We start from the raw sequence: 16,330 nt of genomic DNA on the forward strand, positions 1-16,330 counted from the left end.
AAAAAAATAAGTCAACTTTGTAAACTCTGAGCAGTGGGTAAATGGGAATATTATATTATTTCCTGGATTTTTCTGTATTATTTTTTTTTCAAACAATATTAAAAATATTGTGGGGACAGGGCGAGAAGTAAAGCCCAGTTTAACAGTGCCACATCTATTCTCTACTACAAATTCCATGACGGGGTCTACTCATAGCATATTCTGTGTTTTTTCAATAGCTTATAAATCTGGTTCATACACTGCCTCTTCTTTTTCTGTTCAAGACACATAATTCATAATCGCTTCATCTGTGCTGATCTGAAGGAACTGGAGTCAGGCAATACTAGAAGCCTCTGAAGACTGATTCAAAACTCTCCCTCTCGCACTAGCGTGGGAGGAGAGTGGGGCAGAGAGAGCATGGATTCCTTCAGCAGCTGGCCAATGGTACTGTACCCTTTCTTTCATTACACAGAGATGCCTGGGTCCTGCATGTGAGGGCACTGCAGTGTACTGAAGGGGACACAACTATATTTTCCTTAAGACTACAACAGGACCAGCAATCCTTATCAGGAAAGCAAGAAAAGAACTTTGGAATTTTTATTCTACAGACTAGGGGTGAGGAATCTTTTTCTGCCACGGGCCATTTGGATATTTATAACATCAGTTGTGGGCCATTCAAAATTATCAACTTAAAAATTAGCCTGCTATATTTGGTCAAACATTTAATTAACTCACCCCTAATGCATTGGCAGGGCTAGCCCAAATGATTTCAGGGGCCTTATATGGCCCTTGGGCCGGACGTTCCCCACCCCTGCTATAGATCACCCATATGGAATCAACAGGAAAAATTACCCAATTGCTGAGCTTCTTTTTCAATAAACAGCAGATACCACTTTACAGAGGGCACTGTGGGGGTCATGAGCCCAATTTTCTCCCTCCAAACTCAGGAAGGGATCAGAGAAAATCCTTTCAAGAGTTACTCGAGAACACTTCCACATGGCAATAGCCTGTGGGTTTGCAGAGGAAGATATACTGAGGGTTTGGCAGGAAGCTGGGAAGTGTGAGTCTAGTACCCCTGGTGCCATGTTTCTCATTCTCACACAAGAAAGAGGAGAGTTCAGGATTCTCAGCAACGTGTGCTGGACCTGATATTAAAGTTCCCCAAAGTCTTTCCTGGTAAGTATAGGCTCTCAGAGTTTTACTTCTAAATTTTTAGTGACAGAAGCTATTGCTTTATAACTTAAGTGAATTAGTTGCATTATTATAACCATTTGCCAGCAGCCATAGAACAAATCCAGTCTCAACAACTGGGTTATCCATGCTAATCTGGAAAAGCTGGGAGTAGCTATAACCAATAATGACTTCTTTTAACCTGGGAATGTATTACTTGGAGGTGATTTGTCTTTAATTTGTTGGCTAATATTTTAAAAATTATTATTTGAAATTTCTTTTAAAGTTAATTTACAATTTTTATTACAAATGCAAGGCTGGAGAAAAAAATGAACTGTTTAGCAAAGGACAACCATTCTAGGACAAAAAACCCAAATAACCAATCCAGAGAAGACTGAAACGTGTCTGTTAAAAGTAACACATAATTCAACTACTTGAATAAAGCAATGTTAATTTCCCTCTACATTGTCCGTGAAATCTTGTGAGGTTTTTCAAATAACAGTTCCCTTAAATTCAAATATTCCTATAATACATGAAATAGACACTAAAAGTTTTATTCAAAGCCATCAGTACCCTTGTTTTACATTAGTATGGCTGTTTTTCATTCATCCTAAAAGTGTATTTTGGGACCTTCCAATACTATACTGCTTTTTTAAAAAAAATTCTTTATTGTTTAAAGTATTACATATGTCTCCTTTTTTCCCCATTGACCTTTCCCCTGTTGTTCCCAACCCCCGAGCATTTGCCCTCACCCCCTACTGTTTGTGCCCATGGGTTATACTTATATGCATGCATGTATACAAGTCCTTTGGTTGATCTCTTACCCCCTCCTTCCTTCACGATACTGCTTTTTAAAATAAATCTTTAAAAATCCAATACTGGAATTGAGAGATCATATGCAGAGGAGTAATAATCAAATACATGCTAAATGTTTGCTACTTCCTCCTTTGCTTATATCAATTGATTTCATCAACTTCTATAAACCCAAATTGTACTTTGAAGTCGTATCAGCCTTGTGTCTTCCCAAAGTAATATTTTGTTGTTTAAGATAAAAGTAACTGTGTAATAATTTTGCTTTAAAAGACTTTGGATGAATGGAAATAAACAGCAGCTCTCTCTTTTCTGAGGGATACTTTTAGGAAAAATATCTCACATTTTAAAAGATAATTGAAAGTAAAGAAAAAGCCATATTCAACTAGGTTCAGTGAAATTTTATTAGCATAAATAGGCATAATTCAACAATGGGAGTATATTGTTAATATGAAATAAATAACTCAAAATATTTTACACAACTCTTTGTTAAGAATTGCCTCTTTCATGAGAGTTATCTTTTTCCATGTGTTGTGGTTTTGTATGGGATGAGCTTATGGAGGAAACACCTGACTGAGGTCAGAAGCCTGCATTCTATACGGTCTCATATCTCACGTGTGGTTGAATCATTGAATTCTTTGAGTTGTCTAATCTTGCTGGAAATCACTTGATGTTTGAGTGGCTGCTGAAAGGAATTTAAAAGCCTTGCAAGGATACAATTGCTAGGGAGGTTAATAGGATAACTATGAGGAGAATAATAGGTAAGGAGTGAAAAATTTCCCAGAGCAAAGATTCCCAGGAGCCAAGATTTAAATACATCAATTGGGTTACAATCAGATTCAGGTTTTACACTTCTAAGTCAGTTTACATTTTTGGGAATAATGGGTAATTGGGTTTCAATTTCTTCTGTTATGTACATCGCACAATATGACGTATTAGCAATTGCATATACTCATGATTACTTAGGACAGGATGAACATGAGGATATTTCATTTCATTTCATTTCATTTCATTATTTCATTTCATTTCATTTCATTTCATTTCATTTCATTTCATTTCATTTCATTTCTCTCTCAGAATTGATGTTTGGTGTTGCAGGTGAGCTTCCACCTAGATTAAGCCTGTAATCATGTGAGCAATCAGGTAATTGAATAAGAGAAATTTCTATGGAAACAGAAGAAAAACAAAGGTTAATAGAGTAAATTATAAACTCAATTTCTGAGTTTGGAGAGCAGTCAATTAAGAAATATTTAGATTTGAGTACAAAGCATCTATAGATGGTGGGATGAGAATAGCAGTTTCAACCTGATTGAGTTTTCTGGTTTGCACTTTGCCTGTCTTTGATGATGCCCTTGGGTGTGTGGTGAGTTGCCCATGCAACAGGCATGAAGGTTGTCTATACATGGTCTGTTGTGGTGATCCTCTGGCTTACAGGTAGATTAAAAAAAACATTCCAAGATAATGAATAAAACTAGAGTCTGATAACAGGTGTACTGTTGTTTTCTATTAAAACATTTTTTTGCCCTAGCCAATTTGGCTCAGTGGATAGAGTGTCCGCCTGCAGACTGAAAGGTCCCGGGTTTCACTCCAGGCACATGCCTGGGTTTTGGGTTCGATCCCCAGTAGGGGGTATGCAGGAGGCAGCTGATCAATGATTCTCATCATTGATTTTTCTATCTCTCCCTCTCCCTTCCTCTCTAAAATCAATTAAAAATATTAAAAAAAGGATATAAATATTTATGAGAAGTATTATGGAATGGTTAAGAGCAAAATTCCTGAGTAAAAGAGGGCTGGGTTAGAATTCCTGATTCTATCACTTCCTAGCTGTGTGACCCAGGGGAAATGCCTCAATCTCACTAAATCCTAATATTCTTACTGTGTATGAGAAAGGCCGAGGGCTCAGTGGTTAAGAGCACAGGCTCTGGAGCCATGCTGCCAGGCCCACAATCCCAGCTCGGCCATTCCCCAGCACAGGGGCCTTCTGCAAAATGGCAGTGTGAGGAGTACACACCTTCCTGGGAGGATTCAGTGCATTAAATCAAAGTGCTCAGAACAGTGCCTGAGCTATAGAAAGCTACCTAACTGTTATTTATTGTGACTGTCATATCATTATCTGTGAGACGAGGACAACCTCAGAACTGTTGTGAGAGTAAAATGAAGTTATATGAAATTATACCTTAATACTTCCCACATATATTTTTATAACTTCACATATTTTTTTATTAAAACTAAGGTGCCTAATGTATATAAAGTCCATAGCTCAGGACTGGTACATACAGGCATTCAATAAATGGCAGTTATTTAAATTTTAATAGTAAAAAATGTATTTATATGTTATTACTGATGTTCATTTCTCTTCGAATATTAAATTTTAGAACCAATTTTGAAATTTAAAGTTGTTTTCTCTATTCTTTACTTGTGAATATGAATATCATTTACTTTGTGGGCGACTTAATATGCATTTGCTTCGAGCATATTTAAATGGCTGTTTCTGGACATGTCCACAGATATACGAATATTAGATTCTATAAAAATCCTGACTAGGAATACATGATTTGACTGAACTTTTCTGAGAAGAAAATGAAATGTACAATAAATAAGCAGCCAGTGAAAAAAGAATTCAACATTTTGATTTGGTTTGTTATCTTCAACACTGAATTTTAAATTACTCAGGAGACTAACCTCATATTTCAACATACTAGGTACTATGAAAGCAGTCATTTTAATGATATTTATTTCAGTCACCATTTCCAAATTGTACCCTGAAGAAAAGTGGAATACATTTAATTTTGGTGTAAACAAAAGCAATGTTTTAGGAGGAAAATATAAGAGAAGAGGATCACATGATAACTGATTTGCTAAGGGAATTTTAATGTTATGTGAAGATATTTTTAAACACATTTCTTTTCTGTAAGAAAATGAACCAGATTAAAGCTTATGTCCTTTCAAAAGTACTACATTTCTATTTGGTTGCTGAACATTTACTCCTATAATTGCAGTAAATTAGACATCCAGGGTGAGATGCTTACTCCCTATGCACTGTGTGTGCCATTTGTTCTCCTACAAAATAGAAGGTTGAGGCTTACTACAAGCCTATTATTTCACAGTAGTTCTCTTAATAATTAAAAATATCATTATCCCATAACGAATATCTCTACTATTTTACATGTGCCAGGTACTGTGCTAAGAACTCTGCATTCACTATGTCATTTAATTCCTCCAACAACCCAATGAGGTAGAAGATAATTCTATTCTGGTTTTATAGATGAGGAAACTGAGTCTTAGAGATTTAGGAACTTAGAAGCTTAGGAAGAAGTAACCTGCCCTAAATCATATATCTAGTAAACTGTAAAGCCAGACCAAATTGGACAATCTCACGAACAAGTATATGAAATAATTAAATTTACACTTAAGTATAATTACATTTATACTTATTGAAAACCATTCATTCATGTACTCATTCAACAAACAGTTACAGTACCTATGCTAGGAGCTATGGGAATAAAAAAGATCAGAGCCATCAAAGACTTCATGCTAAAGTGGAATTAGGATTACAAAGTTAATTCAAAATTAGGTAATAAATCAAACAAGGTGAGCCAACTTAGAAACGTGGTCCCAGACAACCACCTTTAAAACACAAGAAGGTCATTAACAGAAAGGCATAGGGACCAAGAAGTCATTGAATCTCTGAGAAGGATGGCTACTGTTCACAATCCAATCTCAACTGTACTAACAGGCATTGAATTTAACTTCCTCAAACAGCAAAGAAATACTTCATAGAAAGACCAATGACAGATGACCTGTAGTAACAAACTAGCACTCCTCCTCTTAAGAATAAAAAAAAGAAGCTATAACCCCCAACCATTTAAACCAGCTGTGGGCAAACTACGGCCCGCGGGCCGGATGCGGCCCGTTTGAAATGAATAAAACTAAAAAAAAAAGACCTTACCGTTTTATGTAATGATGTCTACTTTGAATTTATATTAGTTCACACAAATACTCCATCCATGCTTTTGTTCCGGCCCTCCGGTCCAGTTTAAGAACCCATTGTGGCCCTCAAGTCAAAAAGTTTGCCCACCCCTGATTTAAACCAAACAACTTTTGACAGTTTTTTGTTTTTGTTTTTTTCCCTTTGGACATGTATTCTGGTCAATCCTTGAAATGCTCCATAGCTCATCGCTTTTCTTGTGGCTTATTATCACTTCTTGTCATGAATTATAAATACTTGCATATGTATATAACCTACCCTGTCAGACTGAAAGATCCTTAAAATAGGGAATTTATTCATTTACTTTAAAAGGATTGATAAAAACATTAATAACTTTCCTGAAGTGCTTGCATAAAGATGATGCTCAAGAAATGTATATTTAACATGGAGTGAGTGAATCTATGTATACAAAAGCCTAAGTGACTGAAAGACCGAATGACTGAACGACCGGTCGACCGGTCGCTATGACGTGCACTGACAACCAGGGGCCAGATGCTCAATGCAGGAGCTGCCCCCGGTGGTCAGTGTGTTCCCACAGTGGGAGCGCTACTCAGCCAGAAGCCGGGATCATGGCTGGCGAGGGCAGTTGTGGCGGCCGCCTCTGTGGCAGCACTACCAAGCTGCGGCAGCAGCAGACACAGCGGGCCTGGATGAGCAGGAGCGGTGCCCGACTCAGGCTTGGGCTCCTCCCTGGCCACCTGCTGCCTCGTGCACTGCTACACCCCCCGAGGGGTCCTGGACTGAGAGAGGGCGCAGGGCAGGGGCCCCACAGGTGCACAAATCCATGCACCGGGCATCTAGTAAATAAACAAAATGAACAAAGACTGCCATTTGGGAGTCTTTACTCAAATATAGGCTCCATATCAATATTAACTCAAATTCAGTAAGCACTTATGGATGGCATACTATCAGTCAGACCCTTTCATACTCAGACCAGGAAACTCAATATAGCTAAAATGGCAATTCTCTCCAATTAATTTATAAATGTAATTAAATTTCCATCAAAATCACAACAGGCATTTCTGTAGAAATTTACATGCTGCTCCTAAAATTTATATGGGAATGTGAAGGACGTAATAGCCAAAACAGTTTTGAAAAAGAAGAACAAAGTGGAGAATTGACATTATTAGATTTCAGATCTTACTATAAAACCCAGATAATGTGGTATTAATGTAAGAATAGACATGGAGAGAATGGAACACAACTTAGAGCCCAAAAATAAACCTTTACAATCATGATAAATTGATATTCAACAAAGGTACCTAGGCAAGTTGTGGGAAAGAATTATCTTTTCAACAATTGGTGTTGGGCCAAATGGATATCCACATGTCAAAAAAAATTTAAACCTTTATCTCACACTATATCCAATATTAACTCAAAATAGATCATAGACCTAAATATGAGATAAAAAATCTAGAAGAAAATACCTATGGCCTTCGATTAGGCAAAGATTTAAAACTCTGTTCTTTAAAATATATTATTAAGACAGGATTTGTTTTTTTTTTAAAGACACAGACTGGAAGAACATATCTATAAATCATACATCTGATAAAGGACTTGCATCCAGAAAATACAAAGAATTCATACAACTCAATAGTAACATAAGCAATACAATTCAAAAATGGGCAAAATATCTGAATAGACATTTCACCTAAGATATACACTGTGCTAGTAAGCACAGGAAAAGATGTTCATTATCATTAGTTATTATAGGAAATCTAAATTACATTAATCAGAATGGCTATAGCAAAAATACTAACAATACCAGGTATGAGCAAGGATGTAGAGAAGCTTGAACTCTTATGCACTGATGGTACAATCACTTTGGAAAATAGTGCAGAAGTTTCTTAAAGGTTAAAGACACTTTCATGCTACCACCATTTCTACCTTTTAAAAACTTCCCTAGAGAAATGAAAACATGTCCATGAAATACTTACATAGAAGTAATCCAAATGTCTATTAAACTGTGAAAAGATAAACAAAAAGGAGTAAATCCACCCAATGGAGTATTATTGGGCAATAAAAAAGAATGAATACTAATATGTGTTATAATTAAAAAACATTATGCTGAATGAAAGAAACCAGACACAAAAGACTACATGTTGTTTGATTCCTTTTATATAAAATTTCCAGAAAAGGCAAACTTAAGGAGAGTGGATTAGTGGTTGCCTGGGACTGGGGTGGGAAAAAGGACTGGCTGCAAACAACATCAGAGACTTTTTTTGGAGTGACAGAAAGGGTTTAAAACTGAATTATGGTAATGCTATACAACTCTATAAATTTATTAAAAATCATTGATCTGTATACTCTGAAAAGATGACTGAACTTTATGGTAAGTAGATCATAGCTCAATAAAGTTTCTTTAAAAATATTTTTTTTATTGATTTCAGAGAGGAATGGAGAAGGAGAGATAGAAACATCAATGATGAGGGGATGAGGGAGAAGAGTATCATTGATCGGCTGCCTCCTGCACGCCTCCACTGGGGATCAAGTAGGCAATCTGGCATGTGTCCTGACCAGGAATCAAACTCTTGGTTCATAGTTTGATGTTCAACTGGCTGGATAAATTTTTTTTTTAAAAGGAAATTATACTCCAAACACATTGCTTGAGAGTTGCATGGAGTGTCAATATCACTCAGTCATGTGCAGTGGTACTTTCAATCTTTTTAAAAAACTGCATCTCATTATTCTTAATAATATACATTTCTTTGATTTATAGTACAACTAAACATTTTCATCTATTTGAGCCTGTTATTTTCTTATAAGAACATACATCTTTTCCATAAGGACATTTGAGACTATCAAACTAGAAAGTCTCTGCACAGCAAAAGAAACTGACAACAGGCGGCCAACCAAATGGGAGATGATATTTACAAACAGTAGCTCTGACAAAGAATTAATTTCCAAGATATATAAAGAACTCATAAAACTCAACACCAAACAAATAACCCAATAAAAAAATGGGCAGAGAACCTGAACAGACACCTCTCCCAAGAAGACATATGAACAGCCAACAGATGTACAGTATATGAAAAGATGTTCAACCTCACTAGCAATTAGAGAAATGAAAATCAAAACTACAATGAGATACCACCTCACACCTGTTAGAGTGGCTATTATCAACAAGACAAGTAATAACAAATGTTGTAGAGGTTGTGGAGGAAAGGGAACTTTCATTCACTGCTGGTGGAAATGCAGACTGGTACAACCACCATGGGAAACAGTCTGGTGATTCCTCAAAAAATTAAGAATAGATGCCCTGACTGGTTTGGCTCAGTGGATAGAGCGTTGGCCTGCGGACTCAAGGGTCCCAGGTTCGATTCCGGTCAAGGGCATGTACCTTGGTTGCGGGCACATCCCCAGTAGGGGGCATACAGGAGGCAGCTGATCAATGATTCTCTCATCGATGTTTCTAACTCCGTATCCCTCTCACTTCCTCTCTGTAAAAAATCAATAAAATATATTTTAAAAAAAATAAAGACTAGAGCTACCATACAACCCATCAATCCCTCTCCTGGGTAAATACTCGAAAAACTCAAAAACATGTATTTGCAAAGATATATGCACCCCTATGTTCACTGCACCATTAGTCATGGTGGCCAAGACATGGAAACAACACAAGTGTCCTGTGATAGAGGACTGGATAAAGATGTGGTACACATACACAATGGAATACTACTCAGTCATAAGAAAGGATGAAATACTGCCATTTACCATAACATGGATGGACCTCAAGAGTATTTTGCTAAATGAAGTAAGTCAGTCAGAAAAAACTCAGAACCATATGATTTCACTCATATGTGGGATATAAAACTAAAACTCATGAACACAAACAGCAAGCAGTGTGGTGGGGCCAGAGAGAAGGGAATGGGGAATAAAAGGGCCCTACTATATGGTGATGGGAGAAGATTTGACTTTGGGTGGTGGCACACAGTGCAATATACAGATCTTGTAACATAGAAACCCACACCTGAAACGTGTATGATCATATTAACCAATGTCACTCCAATAAATGTAATAAAATTTTTTTATTAAAAATAAAATAAAATAGCAAACTTTTTTTTCAGTGATATCTGGTACAAATAATTCCCCCAGTTTTTCATAAGTTTTTAAATTTTAACAATTCTTCTTTTGCCATATCAAAATATTCCTTTTCATATAGTCAAATGTATCTGTATTTTCATTTATATCTGTCTCTGGTGTTATAACCTGTGGTATTATTATGAAAGATTAATCAGGAATCTTGAGTATTATTAGTTAGGCATCCCCTGTGCCAAGCCCAGAACTACTGCGCCTTTCCATTTTAAGAAAAACAAAAACAAACCTAATTTCATATTTCAAAACAGGAGGCAGACAGCCTTCCTCCCATCCCCTTAACCCTTTATTTAACACATTGTATGCGGGAAACGTATTTATATGTTTTACGTATTTATACGTTCTACCAGTGTAGTAGAGCACGGGACATGTATTAATACGTTTTTTTATAGACTAGCAGTAGAATGCGGGTAACGTATAAATACGTAAACTAAAGTTATCGTAATTTTACTGAACGTTGCCATTTGCGCAAAAAATTAGCAAAAATGGCCCGCGCCACCTGTTAGCGCGTGCGATAAAAACTACCCGCAAACAATGTGTTAAGTATAAAAAAACACTAGTGTTTACATCCCAAATTCATGGAAAATCTTCTCATGACAGAATTTCTGATGTGAAACACTAGACATCTATATATATAAAAGCCTAAGTGACTAATACGGCAGAACAACCAGAACGACTGGTTGCTATGATGCTCACTGACCACCAGGGAGCAGGCACTCAATGCAGGAACTGCTCCCTGGTGGTCAGTGAGCTCCCATAGGGGGAGTGCCACTCAGCCAGAAGCTGGGCCCACGGCTGGCGAGCGCAGCTGCGGTGGCAGGAGCCCGTCCTGACTCCGCAGCAGTACTACCAAGTGTCGGCGGCAGGTGCAATGGGCCAGAATGAGCGCGAGGGGCGTGGTGCCCAGCACCAGTTTAGGCTCCTTCCTGGCCGCCTGCCACTTGGTGCACTGCTACATCCCCCAAAGGGGTCCCAGACTGCGAGGACTGCGAGGAGAAAAAAAAATTAATACCTGGGTATATTAGAGGGAAACTACAAAAAACAAAACAGAACAAAACAAAAAAACAAAGGCAGAGAACATATTAAAAACAGTCAGAAGAAAATCGGCAGGCGGACATCCCCCGAGTAATCCCAGACTGCGATAGGGCACAGGCCAGGCTGAGGGACCCTCCCTTCCATGCATGAATTTCATGCACTGGGCCTCTAGTTTCTAATAATTCTAGCAATGAGGAACTGGTGGGAAAAAAAGAAGGATGTGAAAATGTGTTTGCTATTGCTAATCATGCCAGGACTCCAGGCCTGCCTGGCTGATACTCTTAACATCAGATCATAACCAAATAACTTGACCACTGCAGACATTCATGGACATCTGACCAGAACAGTCTAGAACTCAGTCACACACTATCCCACCACCACCTTAGTCCACGAGTATTGTCATTTTCCCTGCCATTCCACTCACTATTAATGAGTAGTAACCCATTGAGCCACCACCCATTAGGTAATAAATATATGGGAAAGTCAATTTTACTTAAATCTCACAAACTCAGAAAGAGATTTAATGTAACTGAAGAACTCTTCACTGTTGAGTGATGTACTACTTAAAAAAAAATACTACAGCAGTAATAAAAAGCCAATTGGTTTAATGTAGTCATCACATGCAAAGATACAGATAAAATAAATATATGATTAAGAAATGTAAGGCCTGGCTGGCGTGGCTCAGTGGTTGAGTGTCAATCTATGAACCATGAGGTCACAGTTTGATTCCCGGTTAAGTCAGGGCATATGCCTGGGTTGCAGGCTCGATCCCCAGTGTGGAATGTGCAGGAGGCAGCCAGTTTATGATTCTCTCTGATCATTGATGTTTCTATCTCTCTCTCTCCCTCTCCCTTCCTCTCTGAAATCAATAAAAATATATTTAATTTAAAAAAAAGAAATGTAAGAATGTTTTACATTAATATAGATATCATGGGCTTTGAGTTGTGTGACTAAGGCCTTATCAAGTTAAGATACAATCTGAAGAGGCATTCAAATGCCTGATAACAGAGAATGACTGTTTTTTTCTTTGTATATGAGTTCTACCCACATTTTCAAGACCAGCCCAAATTCAACCTTCTTTCCTTTTCTATCCTACAGCTTTTAGAATCTATAATACATATTCTAGAACATATATATAGGCTTAATATTATTCAATTGTTTTGATTCTGCCACTCCCGTCACCTCATTGAATTAAATATAAGCTCCATGAGAACAACCTGTGCATCCCCATAGCATTAAAGCCGTGCGAGGACTCCAGATGTTTTTTTATTATTGTTAAATTTTATTATACTTTTATTCCAGATGGTTTATGCCCCTTCTTATTCTGCAGAAGCCTAAACATGTGCTCATTAAATAATTTTTCTTGACTTTTGGGAACAGGTTAAAAAAGAGGTCAAGATGGCATAAAGTGTTGTGAGGGCACTTTTAAAACTTATTATAATGTAGAACAGGCAGTCCTTTAGTAAAAACAACAACACTGAGTATGTAAATGTTTTGACAGTTACTCCAGCTTTACAGATCTCCAAAAGCTATGGATGGATTATGTCCAGTTCTTTTCTTTGCATCTAGGCAGGCTTTACCTAATGACAATGGCTTCCAATATAAATGCCAGTGAACTCCAGGATTCCATGAGGCAGCTATAAAGTTGAACTGATGGATGGAATGGCCAAGTAGCCATGTTTAATTTGTGGCTGCTCCTCTCCAGGTTTTTGAGCTCTAGGTGCAAATGAATACCTTTCTATTAATCAAGGAGAAGTTTGTCATCTCTGAAGAACACTCTGAGGTCCTGAGGGATGATACACAGGTGCCTGTACAGAGGTCTGTCCCTAGTCCCAGAATGCCTGCTAGCTTTTTCAAGGGGTTCGCTGCCTTCCAGAGAAATAAAACAATAATCAAAAGCCAGCTCCTCTACTGTTTTTCTTCCCTTTCCCTCTATTTCCTTAAGAGAGGTGGACAATGAGGGAAAGAAAAAGTAATGGTTTCACCAACTCTGGCTCTTGAACAACAAGGATTCTACCATGTCAGGATCCATTAAACATAAAGGGTTTGTGAACACCTAACCTACTGTTTATCTAAATTTGTTAATAATTCTAAGGAAAGGAAATGGCGCCAACTAACCCTGTAGCCCATTTCTTGATGAGTAGTTCCTTTGACTCTACTAGAATTCCAAGCATTGTCATTAAAGCTCAGATAAAATGCTGAAAATGGTGAATCACTTTAATATCCTTATTTTTAATACAACAGGGCTGGAAAAAAATACTTCCATAAAAATTAAGTTCAAATAATGAATCTCAAGTATTGGCACTCTCAACAAGCCACCCATCTTCTTAGGCTTGAAGTATCTTGGATTTCCTAAATTCCTCTAGACTAAATGAAGAGAATGAGTAAATAATGTCTGAAGGTAAGAAATTTGGACCTACGAATCTAATTAAATCTTTGGTACTAGCTATTGGTTGGTGAGACAGTGGGTACTTCAAGTTTCTAATCCCCAGTACAACGGTGATAACACCCCTCAAGGTGTTTGAGGATTAAATGAGATAGATAATGCAAGTCAAATATTCTCACAGTAAGAGGCACACAGTATGTGCAAAATAAGATTATTTTTTAAAAAAACTGGTTTAATTAATGTTTTTTAAAAAAGGAGTAGAGACAAGTTTTCATCAAATTTTCAATAATGACAGATAATGCAAAAGCTGCTGTATTTTTTTTAACTTCAATATTTTTAAGGAATGCATTCACTTAAACACACAAATCAGTCCACAGTCTTCAACGGATCAAACAGGATATTATTTGTAATTATGCTTCAAAGGTAGTCCCCTCACTGGCGGCCACTGGCGGGAACATGGGCGCAGGCAGGGGGAGGGCGCCAAGCCGCCGCACACCTGTTTTCTCCGGGCGGAGGGACGCCTTCCCATCCCTCCCCAGGACAATGACAAGTCGCAGCGCGGACTCCGAGAGAAAGAGACGTCCGCGCGCGAGATACTTGGTGTCCGGTGCCCGCGCGGAAGGGGACATAATAGTCCGCAAGCAGCAGATGAAGAGAGACTAGGGTGACCCCAGTTTCCTCTGCGCAGGGAGGGGGGCCGGAGAGGGCGGACCCCGCCTTCCCCGACGGTGGGTTTGGGTCGCGGGGCGGACCGGGTGGCCTCTGCCCTTGGCGGCCACGGTGGGTGACCCGGCGCCAGGCGCCGCCCGTGTGCACGGCGCCAACTCCGCCGCGCTCTCCGCGAACGGCGGCCCCGCCTCGGCGTCCCCGGCCCTGATTGACACCGGAGTTGGTACATACGGGTCTGCCGCGGAGCGAGCAGGGGGGTGAGCGCTATTTTAAACATGGCTTTCCCTCTGCCGGAGCCGCCGGAGCCCTGGCGGCGCACCCGCCGCGGGCACGGCCCCCTTGGGAAGAGCCCCAACATCTGCCCGACTTATCTTTTCCCATCTCCTCGTGCGCGTCCTCGTTCCCCCCTCCCGCCGCTTTTCCGCCACACGAGCTACCACCGGGCAGTTTGCAGAGGAGACTCCCCTCCTGGAAAGGGGAAGGTAAACCGCGTCTGCTTCTTGCAGGAGACGGAAACCATTCCGCAGAGAATGAGTTCAAAAAGAGGGGAAACCGTGTCGCCGGACAGAAAGTAACATTCCGAGACGGATGGGGACGGGCGGAGGGAGCGCAATGTCCACAGCAAGCATCTGAAAACACGCGTAGGGAGCGAAGAGATTCGCAATCGCCGACTAGTACCGGGCGCATTCCGCGCAAGCCATGGCAATGACAAGGTTTGCTGGAAGCACAATTTGAAGGCCTTTGAAATCTTTTTTTTTTTTTTTTTTTTGGTAAGACTTACCTTTCTCTTCGGCATAATGACTATGTTCGTGCAGCTAAAAAGTAAAGTCACGGGCTGGAACTGCTGGCGCCGCCGCTGGATGTTGCCGCCGCCGCCGCTGCTGCTGCTCACGCGCGGGGCACGGCCTCTCCGACCTGCACCTCCGCTGCTCCCTCAGGGGGCCCTCTACTCGCTGGCCTCCCGGCTCCTCCAATGAGAAGCGCCGGCAGCTGGCCGCGAGGCCCCATTGGCTGCGACAACGTTCTAAATTCCACGAGGGCACGCCCACCTCTGCGCGCTCAGTAGGAGCTGTTGTAGTTTCCAATTCACGGGAAAAAAATCTGCCTGGCGACTGAGCATGCCCAGTTCTACTAGTAAACCCCAAGCCACAGGATCCTGGAGTTTCATTGTTTTGCTGCCCCCTCTTTGGATTGTGCCAGTGTGGGCGGACCTTCCTAGGGAGGAAAAATATTAAGGATGGACACGTTAAGTTTTTAATGTAAGTATATACACAGCAGACACATTATACGTTTACGACTCATAAAGGCTTGTAAGGAATGTTATATGATGGAGACCTCTAAGTGTGGGAAGGTGCTCTGTTCTGGAAGTCTGGCAATCTCTAAGGGTCTTGGTTTTCGCCTCTAGATATCTAGTGGCATTAACCCCTAAAATTGTTGAGCTCTTATTTCCTAAAATCTGTGATTACAAGAACATATATGCATAGCCCATGGGCACAGACAGTAGTGTGGTGAAGGCCTGGGAAGGGGCAGGGGTTGGGTGGAAGGGGACAAGGTGGGAGAAAATGGGGGACATCTGAAATACTGTCAACAATTAAAAAAAATCTGTGATGATAAATCACTCACTAATCCAGGCTATTTCAAACTAGGCTTGAAAATGAATAGGATATATTGGTAATGGAAATTTAAAAAAGAATGAACAAGGTCATAACAGATTCTTTTATATTTGAAGCATATATTTTCATATACATGATTTAAATATGCATAGTTTGATGTTTGATCTCAAAGATCTGCTAGGCATTAAATGGGCATTACAAAAACACTTCCAAATTTATTTTATGAGATCAGTTTTACCCTGATACCAAAAGCCACTGCATGGCCATTTCTTTCTTAAAAAGAAAAGAGAGCTAAGACCAATATCCTTTATAAACACAGACATAAAAATCTTGAACAAAAACTTTAGTATATCAAACCCAACATTTAAAAGGATACTACATCTTGACCAGGGAGGTTTATCCTGGGAATGCAAAGTTGGTTTAACATCTGAAAATTGTCTAATGTAATTCACCATATTAATAGGATAAAGGAAAAAGCCAGCATGATCATTTCAACAGCTATAGGAAAAGCACTACTGAATGGGTAAACAAAGTGTGGTAAACACATATGATGAAAGACTACTCAGCACTAAAGAGGAACAAAAT

The 16,330-nt window shown here is 39.4% G+C and overlaps 1 protein-coding gene across 5 annotated transcripts in view; it reads right to left on the reverse strand.

The window, feature by feature from the left end:
- Positions 1-15,347, reverse strand: part of HMGN3 (high mobility group nucleosomal binding domain 3) — a 33,646-nt gene extending 18,299 nt beyond the window's left edge. For 3 of the 5 annotated variants that reach the window (XM_081095081.1, XM_081095080.1, XM_081095079.1), the window contains exon 1: positions 14,914-15,104. In XM_081095081.1, coding sequence (XP_080951207.1) covers positions 14,914-14,928 — 15 coding nt within the window. In that variant the 5' untranslated portion in view covers positions 14,929-15,104. Of the gene's footprint in view, positions 1-14,913 lie in introns of all 5 variants that reach the window. The other 2 variants (XM_081095082.1, XM_081095083.1) reach the window with 2 other exon arrangements.
- Positions 15,348-16,330: the final 983 nt, after the last annotated feature.

This window comes from Myotis nattereri (assembly GCF_964212035.1).
Source record: "Myotis nattereri genome assembly, chromosome: 6".
Classification (NCBI taxonomy): Eukaryota; Metazoa; Chordata; class Mammalia; order Chiroptera; family Vespertilionidae; genus Myotis; species Myotis nattereri.